Source organism: Electrophorus electricus, chromosome 19 (assembly GCF_041902795.1).
Source record: "Electrophorus electricus isolate QZ-2024a chromosome 19, ASM4190279v1, whole genome shotgun sequence".
In the NCBI taxonomy this organism is placed as follows: Eukaryota; Metazoa; Chordata; class Actinopteri; order Gymnotiformes; family Gymnotidae; genus Electrophorus; species Electrophorus electricus.
In genome coordinates, this window is record NC_137515.1 from 13,449,546 (window position 1) to 13,462,483 (window position 12,938).

The 12,938-nt window shown below is 39.5% G+C and overlaps 2 protein-coding genes across 7 annotated transcripts in view; one reads left to right on the plus strand and one right to left on the minus strand.

Annotated features, from left to right (window-relative positions):
* Positions 1–20: 20 nt before the first annotated feature.
* On the minus strand, positions 21–1,550 carry c19h5orf63 (chromosome 19 C5orf63 homolog). The gene is made up of 4 exons (XM_027028466.3): positions 1,092–1,550; positions 597–697; positions 443–499; positions 21–322 (listed from the first exon to the last, which is right to left on the minus strand). Exons 2-4 carry the CDS (start codon positions 693–695, stop codon positions 140–142), a joined length of 339 nt encoding a protein of 112 aa, XP_026884267.1. The 5' UTR covers positions 696–697; positions 1,092–1,550; the 3' UTR covers positions 21–139.
* A 3,239-nt stretch (positions 1,551–4,789) lies between these two features.
* Positions 4,790–12,938, plus strand: part of megf10 (multiple EGF-like-domains 10) — a 39,422-nt gene continuing 31,273 nt past the window's right edge. For all 6 annotated transcript variants that reach the window (XR_014118543.1, XR_004777075.2, XM_035535665.2 and 3 more), the window contains exon 1: positions 4,790–5,357. The gene's annotated coding sequence lies outside the window, so the exon portion shown is untranslated. The remainder of the gene's footprint in view (positions 5,358–12,938) is intronic.

Here is a 12,938-nt window from a genome sequence, read left to right on the forward strand (position 1 = left end):
CATACAAACAAACACGAAAGTATGAGATGAAACTCTTTACTTATTAACTACAAAACCTAACATCAGAAACAACGGAGTTGCAATAGAAACGTATATTACAGACTTAACTGACAAATTACAGTTAATTTACAGACCTATGTTATTTATTGGTATTTAAGTCATTTCTGTCTTCTTTTTCCAATCGCTTTTCCAAGATTATCGTGTTCACCCGGTGCATCATCAAAAACTGCCCGTTCAAATGAAACACCGGGATGTCATGCTTGTATCTGTCGTGCCACACACTGTTCTCGGGAAGAGTGATGTCAATCTCCTGCAACACAAACTTAACACAGTATTAAGACTGCTGTAGATTCCAGCACAACGTACTAAACGTACTGCAAAAGTACTCAAATAAAACATTTCCTTTACCAGACGAGTGATCGAATGTAGTATTTAATCTTACCCTATCTTTATATGCCTGAAGCATTTCTTTTGCTTCATCGCATAAGGGGCATGGATACTGCCAAAGAAAGAGTGTATGAGAGAAAGAGAACTGGCAGTGACACAATTCTACAGAATGACCGAAATTAATGTAACAATCTTAGTGACGCCTTTACCTTAGTGAAGAGAGTTAAAACCGGTAAGTGCCTTTGTGAACAGGTGTTCCTTGTGAATAGATAAGCATTCTTTATTTGATGGAGAAGTCTTGGGAGCATGTCTGTAAGGCGGAACAGATACTTCAACGGTGTGACTGGTGTTTACCCTTAACCTTTCCGAGGTATTCAAGCAGGCCATGCCTGCACTGTTAACGCTGCGGATCCATTAAATGGGACGTCTGCAGATAAGCGCTATCGTGTAATCCGGGGGTTTATTTACAAGTTTTAAAAGTACCTCTTCATGTGCGTAGGCTATAAAAATGAATAAACCATGGCTAGGCTAGCTAGGTTAATTTAGGAAAAATATCAGGTATAAAAATGGCAGCACATCGCTTGACCTTACGTCCAAGTAATATTAAAATAACCTTACAGTAACACAGTTTTGTTAACATTCTCAACAACAAAGGACGAGAGCGATATAGTCTGGAGAAATTGTTCTGGTTTAACATATCTCACCTTAAGAGTACACGAAAACATGCAAGAAATACGGGGCGTATGTATGATTCTACTGGAAAGCAAAGACATAACTTCCTGTTAAATAAATCGCTTCGATTGGGCCGCAGTGCTGTCGGTCATAGTGGTGATTTATGCGCCAAAATCCAAGTTTGTTTTTTTAAAGGTTTCTTTACACAGATCTCCTTCCCCGTAATCTGCGCTGTAGGCTACTAGATTTAGCCCACTAGATCTAAAACAGAAAAGCAGTGCACTTTAGAACTACGATTTTATGTTTGGCAACAAAGATTAGCCAAAATAACCCACATAGCTAAGTATTTAGAAATAAAACGTTGACGGCAGGAGTCCATATTTTCGGAGTCTTCATAAATCAGACGGATTTTTTTTTGCACGGTCTTAGCCACCATTCAAAACAGCCTAACCATAAAGAAAATGAAGGGCCTTGCATGAACAGCCGTCCAATGCAGTGAACTTCGTTACACCTTCCCACTACCCTACCGAATGTCTTTATTAGGTCGCGTTAAACCATATCAATTGAAACAGCTTTACATATCAACGGTGACCGAGAAGGACAATTTTTGGCCTGTACAACACTCACACAGAAGACCGGCTACAATTACAATATGAATAGAAGTTAATACTACCGATGTGCTGCACATGTCTAAACACTGGTTTACTGGGATTTACTGGGCTTTACCGTTCAGAACAGAGGACGGTTGTCATTCTAAGCGCCACATGGACCACTGCGCAAACGTAGCAAAGGGAAGGTTTGGTCATTTTTGGAAAGTGGTGCATTTTGTTTTCTAATTTAAAATTAGCGCGTATGTGCGTATAATATGTACATAGCTTGAACCTTTTTTTTTTTTTTTTTTTTTGCTGTCCGTGCATATTTTGGTACCCCAAATAACACACATATATGTTGAATGTATACTTTTGAATGAATGTCACATCATCCCAGTTTAAACTTTTGAGATCCGGCCAGATGACGTGTTACGACTGAGTTTAATGTCGATGATCAAAACCAAATACTTTTGTATATTTCTGCCCTCTAGAGGGGTAATGTGTTATTGCACACACAAATGTTTTATTTTGCCTAATTTACAGGTTTGTGTCTGAAGGTGGAGTATCTATGCTTTGGAATACTCTCTGCTTAAAAAGGGGCAGGCCATCACAGTATTGTAATCGCAGTATGTGCCACAGTATTGCAGCAGTATTATCACTGTTAATATCTGTTATTGTAGATCTGTTAACTGTTAATATCACTGAAGTTCTGATAAAATGTCTGGACTCAAGGACACTTGAACTGATTTGATACAGAAATGCTGTTGTTGCCATGTACAAGATTTGTACATGTTCTTAATGTTTAGCTCTTAATGTTCAGTATTAAAACCCTTTGTCCTTGGTAATAGTCCTTTGTGGAGTACACAATATTAGGATTTAATCCTTGGCCTGAGAAACACATATAGCACAGATGGGTGTCGTGTGAGAATTATGATGCATAATGTTTTATGAGTGAATATATGTTAAACCCCTCCTGGATGGTAATGTTTAATCAGCAAACATTATTTTATTCTTGAAATATGCAAGCTCCATATGCTTGCTGGAAGCAGGCCATATGGTGCATTTGCATGACGCAACTGCAACCAGGTGCCTTTATAATACAGAACCAAGTTAGCAGTGTTAAGGCAGCCAGTTCAGCCTTTGATACCCATCTAGTTGCATTTCAAGGTGATGCATTCTATTGGTTAACTTCTCTATAAGAGAATGAGACAGGTAGTCAGACGTAATCTGATCTCTTTTTGTTGGAAGAGAGTTGGCAACCAAAGCATTTTTCTTGTTAAAAGGGTGCTTCATGCTGAGTGTATTGGTCCTTTTGCAGAGAAGACTATAAGTGGTTTTACTGTTGTAATCCATTTAGCAAATTCAGCAGGGCAGTTACAAGCGATGGGTCTTGGAGGGGGGGGGCTATATAAGGTACACTTCTTTGAATTGAGGATATGTGTTACATACTGGCTGTTTTAACTTTTGCCCTAATTGCTTAATTATGTAATCTGTGGGCCCGGGAGAATCAGTGTCACAGTCATGGTCTGGTGGGCTGGCCCGGCCGTGGTAAGTGTCGAACATAATCCTCCTCTTTCCTCACAGCTGTCACTCATTCAGAGTTAAGTGATTACTACTGTCTTGCACCTGCATTAAAATGACCTCTAGACATTTGGAAAGCATTACACTGCCAGCCACTAGACTGCTTTTAAATAGTGCAAACTTGTGTATCTGTCACTGTGTTGCCTGTACCATTATGACCTTAGGGCCTAATCCTAGAACCTGACTGGTGAGGTGCTGGATATCCTGGCACCCAGAGACAGCCTTGCTATACCTTATATGGGTATGAGTTGGTGTGTTAAATGTTGGTCAGTAAATTCCTAAAACATTATTCCTAGACCACATCACTGTTAAAGAGAGAACTACCTCCAATTAGATATCAAAATGCTATGTGTTATAAGACAAGTGGGGTTATCCTTTAATACTGTAGGTATTCTTTAAAACTGTTTGTTACATATAGACAGTAGACCCATACATGCTGCTTAGTGAGTTACAACAGTGAGACCAGGTTCTGTATCCAGAAGTGTTACTCTGCACTCTAATCAGACAGCTTGTAGATATAGCAAACCATTCAGCAGCATAGGTACTCTTTGAATTATTCACTATTCACTAGCATAGTTGTCTATTAGTATGCTATTTCTCAGTACAATGTCACGTTATTAATGCATTCTAATAGTGCTGCTGTTTCCCCTTCTCTGTCTTTACATTTAAATGATAACCATCAAATATGTATCCATGGATTCTATGGTGCCCATATGTGCCCCATCTGGATTGGGTGGCTGTGATGAGATGTGTGAGTAGACACTAATTGGAGGAGATTTATTTATTTATGCTGATGTTTGGCAGATCCAGTACTTGTGCAGCATGATAAGAATTTTTTTTAAGAACATCTTTTTTTAAAACTGGTCTATACTTTTCTCCACTGGTTTAATTTGGCAGTTTATGAATTGAGAGGCTCATTTAACTGATTGCACAAGAGAGTATAGATTTGAATGCATTTGATAATTTTTTATTATTATGTTTTATTATCCTAAAGTAGTGTGCTCTTGGAGAAATTTAGAGAAATATCAGATCATGTGAGAAGAGTAGCTCCTTGTAGATAAAAAGCTCAAATTTTTCAAATGTCATTTCTGGATAAATGAGAAAACTAAGAAGATCTAACCGTTTTCAAAAATCCGACATGCTGCTCTAGTGTGAGAATGAGTAAATGCAGTTTATCTAAGGATTAGATCAGTTTTCTGAATCAGAGGATGATCTCATGAAGGCTGGAAGTTCCTGCATTTTCCTGGACTAGACCAGAGGGAACTGGCGGCAAAATCTCTCGCAAACACATACCGCCTACAGAAGTGATTGACAAGCATGTTCTTGTCGCCTCAGTTCATTCAAAGTTCAATCTGGGTTAGTGAGAGTGCAATAGGCTACAACTCTTTTTAACGGATATTTCGCAACAGACCTACCTACACTCATCCTCAGCCCACGGTCAGCCCCAGGTCGAATTGAGCACTAGGCGGCGACATTTTATTTGCTATAGAATTAGTGGCGTGCAGAATTTGAGATCGAGACAGTGGGTAAATTTCGACATTTATAAAATGATACGAAAGAGTTGACATCCGTAAAGGAGTTTACACATTTTTCTTTGCTCGTACCTTAAACAATCAGGCCGTGTACCGAAACAGACTGCATGATACCAAGTATACTTTTGTGCGCTGATAAAAAACAATCACTTATTTAAAAAAAAAAAAAAAAGTTTTCGTAAACTTTGTCCAAAATTATATATTCAATCTTGAAAGCAGCAGAACCTAAGACAGACACTAGTCAAAATATCACAAGTTAGTCACAGTGGCTAACACAAAGTCCTCACAATTGTCATTCTAATTGGCTGGCACTGCAGTGAGGTCATGACAACAAACTGGATAGTGGTGTTTTCTCACTTTAGGTGCTCTGTCCCGAAAAGAAGTGAAGAGATGCTAACGGGGTAACCCCGGATCTGTGTTCCATCATTTGAAGGCTCGTGTTTTGATACCGTTGAACTTTGTGGAAATATCTTTCATTTGATGTACAGAGCACATCCGCTGAGGAACTTTTCGACGAGAAATTTCGTCCAAGTCAACGCGCTTCTCAAAGTGGATCCATGACTTTGGACCGGTCAAATACTCTTGCGTAGAACTGGTGAGATTTGCTGTATCTATTTACTTAAATAACAATTTTATTGTCGTTTTAAGTATCAAGTTATTTAATAAGAATTATAATAATGTTTGTCCCCGAGGTTAATTGGCTTCACCTAATTAATTTATTAAGTGTCTCCAAAGGTTACTGCAGTATGTTACATATTAAAGACGAGTGAAAATGTTTGAATTTGAAGAATCCGTGAACACTGTCAACTGTAACTCTGTAAATTATGGTTATCGCTAATTGATCATTCTGGGAGCTACATAACTACGAACTCTCATATTTACCATATGAAGTAATAGATATGGTTAAACATGTAAACTCTTAGATCATGCTGGCCACGATATCCAGCCAAATAAGCATTGTTTTTAAATTGGCTTCTGAATTATAAATAATAGAAATTCTTACGAGATTTATTTGTCCTTCACCAGATTAAGAAGGTGATGCTCATGTACACCTGTGGTTAACTAGCTTGTCCCCCCCCCCCCCCCCAAAAAAAAAACAAAAAAAAAAACAAGTGGAGATGTTTTGGTTATCATGCGCTAAATGATTCAAGTTGTGTTACATCAAGCTCTACTGCACATCCTTATACACAAGCGTTCTTGTTTATTATATCCCGAGATTTTCAGTACACTATGGCTCTGCACCCTGTCATGACCCATATAAACGAGAATAAAAAATTTAAGTTTAGTAAAGTGTTAACAAGAAGAACGTGTAACGTATCGAGAAATCAAGCCTTGCGCAACGGGTCTGCAGATTTAAGATATTTTTACGGAGGAGCACTTGCCAGTGTCCTCAGGGCACGGTGGTACAAGAGAAGCGCTCCTGCTGTGTCGCGCTTTGTTTCTCTATGGACTTCATAAGTCATGTGACTGGTTTTGAATAAAGGAGCGGACGCACTTGCCCAAAGTTCTCGCTGTTTTACTGCTCAAAGTGCTGAGGTGGAAAGTGCATGACAAATAGCTGGCGGCAGCAGCAGCAGCAGCAGCAGCAGCAGCAACAACAACAACAACAACAACAACAACAACAACAACAACAACAACATTCAGAATGTATTGTTTCACTGGAGACACGTGGAGCGTTGCGCCGCCTGTGGTGGATCGCGGGATCGAATCCAGTTTAACCAAAAAAACCCAAAAAAAACCCCAAACAAACCTCAAACTTTTAAAAAACAAAAGTGGCGCACTTACCAGTCTTCTATCCAGCCAATACCAATTTTCTAAAGTACAAAGTATTCAAATAAATGTCCTAAACAGTGTGGCATTGTCGGCTTTCATCCACAGCCACTGTTCATTAATCATCTCGCTTCCTTTGCGGCTCCACTCGGACCAGTGGATTTAATCTGTTATGAAACATCTGTAAGAGTTTGACATGAGTAGGTGAAGCTTTGTTTTATACATTGGGTGAAGTTGCTGCTTGCGACTCATTTGAAGTTCTGTTATCTAGGCTCTGAATTGCAGTGACTAAGGTAACTTAATCACAGGCTATATTGTATTTAATACATCTGAATATTGTCTCCATAGAAAGACCCAAGATCTGACGAATTATAGCCTATATTGTGTCTTGAATTATGACTGCATATGTAATTACCAAAAAACCTGTTGCTATGATACAGCTAATTAAAACCATAACATTGTCAGTGAAACTCCAGTTATTTTATTTTTTAGGAGTGGTAGGCTATTTCAGCTGGTTGCAATAAAACCAGTATTATTCCCTGTTATAATTAAAGGTCTTGTCATCATGGACCTATTTCTAAGTGTTCTGGAGGACAAAAATATGCCAAGCTGTTGCAGATGCTTTAGTTTCATTCACTTCTAGTTTTAAAATGACTTCTCTAAAGAAATATTTTTGTTTCACTGCTGGTACCTCTTAAATTATACATGGAAATTGACTAAATATATTTGAGACCTTGTCGGAAAGACCACAATAAAACAGGTGTAACACCTATAGGTGTAGGAATTAAGGCGTAAATTAGAGAATATTTCAGGGAGAGAGTTCGTTTTAAATAAAGAACATTTCTGTGCCTCCAGACCAAATAAAAAAACAAAAACAAAATACATATTAGAACAGTTGTGTAAAACTTGGGGCCCTATCAACTGACTCTGAGTAGCTGTGAGCCTTCTGACTAGTGTGTGTCTGGTGCTGGTGGTTCATTCACACGCAGTTTGTTTCTGAAAAAAAAAAGCTAAATCTTTATGGCATTTTTCACTTTTATAAAAAGGTGTGTGTTTTGTGGGAGCACTCTAAAGGACTGGACAAATGGAGATGTGGTGTGAGTGACAGGCACATATGTCTCCTTTTACCGGCTAGCCCAGTGAACGGGGCGGGAAGACAGCAAGCTACAAAAAGACAAAGCTTACAAATGCTCTCAACGATGTAGGAGCTCCCTCAAGCTGCCAGGGATCCAGGGCGCTGCCCTGCTTCTTACCCTGAATGAAACCTTGGGCTGCACAGCTAAGGAGGTTTAATGCTTCACCTAGGTCATGAGCATAATTTTAGTCTACATTCAAGCTTTTAAAACCACTCCCCCTCACTACAGTAGCTGCACAGAGAAAGTCTGGATTATTTCCTTTGTCCATATTGTGTTTTGCTTTCCTCAATCCGACACAATGCTTCAAAACTGCAACCTGATTCCATCCTCAGGCTCTGCCCTTCAGACATTTCTGGAAATATGCCCGTGTTGAGCAAGGAAGATGATCTTTTAGATGATTTGTAGATCTTAGTCTTTCCTCAAAGATGCCTTCATCAGTATCTTAGCTGTAAATTAAACCTGATTCAGAATGTGAGCAATAATTGTAGCAGTGATCATTTCTGCATGCATGGGCAGATCTAAAGAATCACCATTATGGAAAGAATTCCAGCCCTCTTGTTTACACAATTGATTTTAGATGCATCTGGCAATGGTGGTGGAGCATTTTTAACGTTACAATGTACAAGTGTATTCCATCCTCTTGTGATCATCTCTGTATATAAACCATTTCACCAGTGAATCCCAGCCCATCCTCTATTTTGTGCAAGTCCAATTCCAAATAATAATAATAAAACAAATAAGATCCTGGATAGTATCACTCTTGACTGCACAGCCATGGTAGGTACAAACCAAAGATTCATCTGTTCCTTTTCATCAAACATGAAATAAACTCACCAGTGTAGGACTCATGTCAGTTTTTAATGGAAATCTCCTGTGATGAAAATTTGTGATATGAAAGTATTGACTTATCGAGCACTGACCCATATTGTTTATGGTTTGAAGGCTGTTTTAATCTCTGTCCAAGTGTTTGTGTCAGAATCCACTCACCATTGGAGTAGGTAATACTATATTCCGAGGTCTCTTAAGGGTAGGAGACATACTGTATATGAGGCTCGTAGTAGACACAATGCCCATTTCCTGCCCCACACCCACTTGCATCACCCCAAACGCTGTCAGCAGCTAGCACTTGTGTTGGGACCCATATTCCTCTAGCATGGGGCCTGGGCATGTCTTTAAGATCTGACATTTGGTAAAACCATATTCTCGTGGTGGCACTGATAAAGCACACGGCATGAAATTTGAGATTGACTTCTCAGAAACAATGATTTCTAACTGCAATTGATAAACGTTCTATGGATGAAACTAACACTTGAGATGTTTTATTTATAGGATGCTCAGAATTAACAGCAGAAATTGTGGATGGTTTGAGTGGGTGTATAAAGATTAGTCTGCTGTCATTGCATGATAAGGATTCATCTTATGACACATTCCTCAGGCACCACCTGTCTAAATAAACAGAGAACTGGAGACAGTTTGGACAAAGAACAGTTTTATATGGGGTTCTGTTTTAATTAGCCTCCTGAGTGGCTTATCCCATGGAGCGCCCCTCCCTCACTGCCTGTATGCTCTGAAAAGCGCAGGCAGCCACTGACCTGTGACTTGAAAACTAATTATTCTGGGAGATTTTTGTTTTTTTTTTGGAGGGAAGTTCTGGCTTGGGGTTACACCTGCTTCTATTACCCCAGGCAGAACAAATGTTTAGCAGAACCTTTCACACTGCTGTTTTACCCGTAGCACTTTGGACATGTTCCCACTGGAATGACACGTGCACTTTCCAGTCAAACCCAGGGTGACTCATTTGACTTTGACAACAGAACCATTGTGACCTTGCAGGGTGAACAGAGACTGGTAGTTTGCAGAGCAATAGCAGGTATGCGATGGCTCGTAAGTTCAAAGCAGAGAGAAAAGTGGAGTAGACGCCTGTGCTGTGCTGGTGCACAGCTGAACATAACAGGGCAAAGGGAGACTCTTCCTGTCTCAGCTGGGTCTGATCCATACCAGCTTTCTAAACAAATTTAACTCAATCCATCTTTCTCTTTTAAAACAGCTGGGAATTAAATATAGAGGTTTTGGCATCTTCTTCCCTGATTTTTGTTTGTTCCAGAGTTCTTTGCTAAAGTGGGATGTGATATTGTTTTGACTGGACTCAGATTGACTCTGAGCCTGAACTTAAGGTTTCTAAAGTAAATACTGTTAAGGGTCTAGCTTTTTATAAAGATGGGACAATTATAGTATTGTTATTAAAAGTGCTGCAGTTAATTCATAGGATATAAAGCACTGATTTTGCTAACACTTCTAAAGTGTGTCACTGAATGTGTAGCTATTATTTTTTTTTATTGTTATCTGTCTCTTCATGATGTCTAGCCAAGACAAAGTGTTTAGCATTTTTGCTCAAAATGCTGTAATGGTAAGTTTGCCTAAAGCAACTTTCGAACTTCCAGAAACCTGTGTCAATTTAGATTTATTATGCTCTTCTTGTAACTCAAAAATCTAGACAGTTAGCTGACTAGTTGAAAGGTGTGTTAGAAACATATGACATAACTGAGACACTTTAGCTGGCCTTAAGGTTCTTTAACTATTGGTATACTAGTAAATGTGAGGAATAGACTTTTAAACAAAACAACATAATATTTGTTCTTGCACTTGGTACATCTGACAATATGCTCTGATGTCTTTGTTCCTGTGGAGATATTATCTTCCTGACCTTTTGAATCCAGATCACTCCGAATACTCAACAAAGCCAAATCACTCTGAAAACTCAACAATGATATTCATCAGAGCTGAGTCCTCACGAGCAAAAGAGCAAATATTTGGGGATGTTTTGTTCATTCACTGTCCTGATCTTGGAAGCACTTCAGAGAGTGGGACCTGGCCTCGTGTACGGATGCTGGGCTGCTTGTGTGGGCGTCTGCTTTGTGTATCAAAGCCCTGTGGTTGGCCCTGAGTCTCCCCCCCTCTGCTCTAGGCGACCAGTGCGTATGGGTCTTTTCAGGCCCCACAGCAACACCCTTGTTTGGCATGACCCCCCAGTTGTTGAGGGCTTTGCGCCCTGCAGCTGTGGCCAGTCGGCTTTGTGAAACCAGAGTGGGTCCCACCTGAGTCATTTTTCAGTGGATCTTGCCTTGTTCAGCTACCCTGTAGAAACTTTACTGCTGCATGTTGTCAGTGTGTTGTTGCTGTTGAAGTAACAGGAAACCTCCAATCACAGGAGATTTTGCTGGTTCAGAGCTGTGCGCTAAGCAGATTCCATCTCTTGGAAAATAGTTGTTGAGCAAATGGGTTAGAGAGAATGAGACTACATGGTTTCTTTGCTGTTTGTTGGTATTTTGCTATGAAAGGACCTAATGTAGCTCTTAGAAAAGGGAATTTATGAATTGCATTCAGAGATTCCTTGACTATTTTTTAATTTTTTTTCCCAAAAAGACATTCCAGCTCATCTCTCCCACAGAATGAACAAGAATGAACACAACATACCAACCCTGCCCTCCAGTGCTTAAAATAGCTAACCACATCAGAAGGATTCCACAAAATATACTTGCAAATTCTGCACACCACGACATTGCAAAATAAGGTGTATTGAGGTAATGATTTAAAACTTTTGCAGACCGTATATAAAAATCTGGTCTGTGTAATTGCTATCTATCTAAATAGTCAAAATAAGGATTTTAAAAAAGGGTTCCTGGTGCAGGGCCTGTTTTTTTGTTCTAGCATAGCTGCCTAAGATGTGATGTGACTGCTGATGGCTAAGGCTCTTTGTTTGAGCTCTATCAGTCAGGCAGGAAGAATCTGCTCACCAGGAGAGAGTGAGCTTGTTTCAGTACTGCCATTAGACGAAAGGGCGCTGTGATTCGCTCCAGCCAAAACACTGCCAGCGTATTAATGATGTGGTTCAGCTGGCACCCACTGTGGGATCTGTCTCCACTGCCACACAGTCCTGTCAATCTCAGGAGCAGAGAGCACAGAATACAGGACACATGTTAGACATAACTGGAATCTTCTACCCCTTGTATATTCCAGTCCAAGAAAAAAAGTGCATATTCAGCCCAAGAACTTGCCTGTTTCAAAAACTCCCCTGTAATAGGTCACTATAAATAAATTCATGGATTGTTGTAGCTGATCTGTGTTTCTAAGTACAGAAATACAGTGGGGATACTCTTCAATGACTCAGCCAGTGTCAGATCTAGCAGGTTTATTTACGAGTTGCTGATCTAAGTTTATGAGTGTGGCGGAGCTACAGCAAAATGAATAGGGATTTCAAACATATTTAGACCCTTGATCACTGTCTATGAATGAGCATACTGTAAATGTAACAATGCATTGTCTGTCACATGTAAATTATATGGTGTATGTTGATGAAGGAGTCATTTTGGGGGAATGCAACCAAGACCAAGGAGAAATAGGAAAGGCATGGGAACTTTAAAGCGCTGGCCCATGAAAGATCCTTGACTGACTTTAAATCCTTGTGATCAATTAGCTGCTTAGTCAAAGGGTGAAACTAAAATAATACAATCACTAAGCTTCTGTTCTTCAAACAGCAATGTCCATCTAGCATAAACAGATAGCATAAACATTTAGCAAAAATACATCAGCTGATATGTCATAAAAAATGGACCTGCTTTGATGAACCCCTCTATCTGATACATTGCTACCACTGTTGTGTCAGGGCGTGGTCATTGTGTTGTTTAAAGCACTGAATCCAATAATTAAACTCTCTGTAGGCCTGCTTAAACTATGTAGTAGTTTCAGTAGCCTGTAAATCCTCAAACCCAAAGGCATTCCAAGAGTTTTGCTTTCAACAATATTGAGAAACATACACAAGCAGTTTCAATTAGTGTTTAATAGAAGGCAGATGTTTCATGTTTTTAGTCCGATAGTGCCAAATTAAAATTTAATTTAAAAACTATGACACAAGGAATTTCAGATGGTATTTTAATTGGACAATATCAATTAAATTAGGGCAGTGGTAGCTCAGTGGTTAAGGTAATTGACTTGTAATTGGAAGGTTGCTGGTTCTAGCCCCACCACTGCCGAGTTGCCTCTCTTGAGCCCCTGAGTAAGGCCCTTAACCCTCAAGTTGTACTGAGTCATAATTATAAAATGATTTGCATAAAAGTGTCAGCTAAATGCTGTAAATGTAAATTAGCCCCAGTGACTGGATTTGGACAGCTCCATACAAGTGTATTGTGGGTTTTTGTAGTTATTTTCTGATATAAGAGCAATGGCATGAAGGCTAGTGTAGAGTTGAGCTTTGAGTATGGTGGAACCAGAGA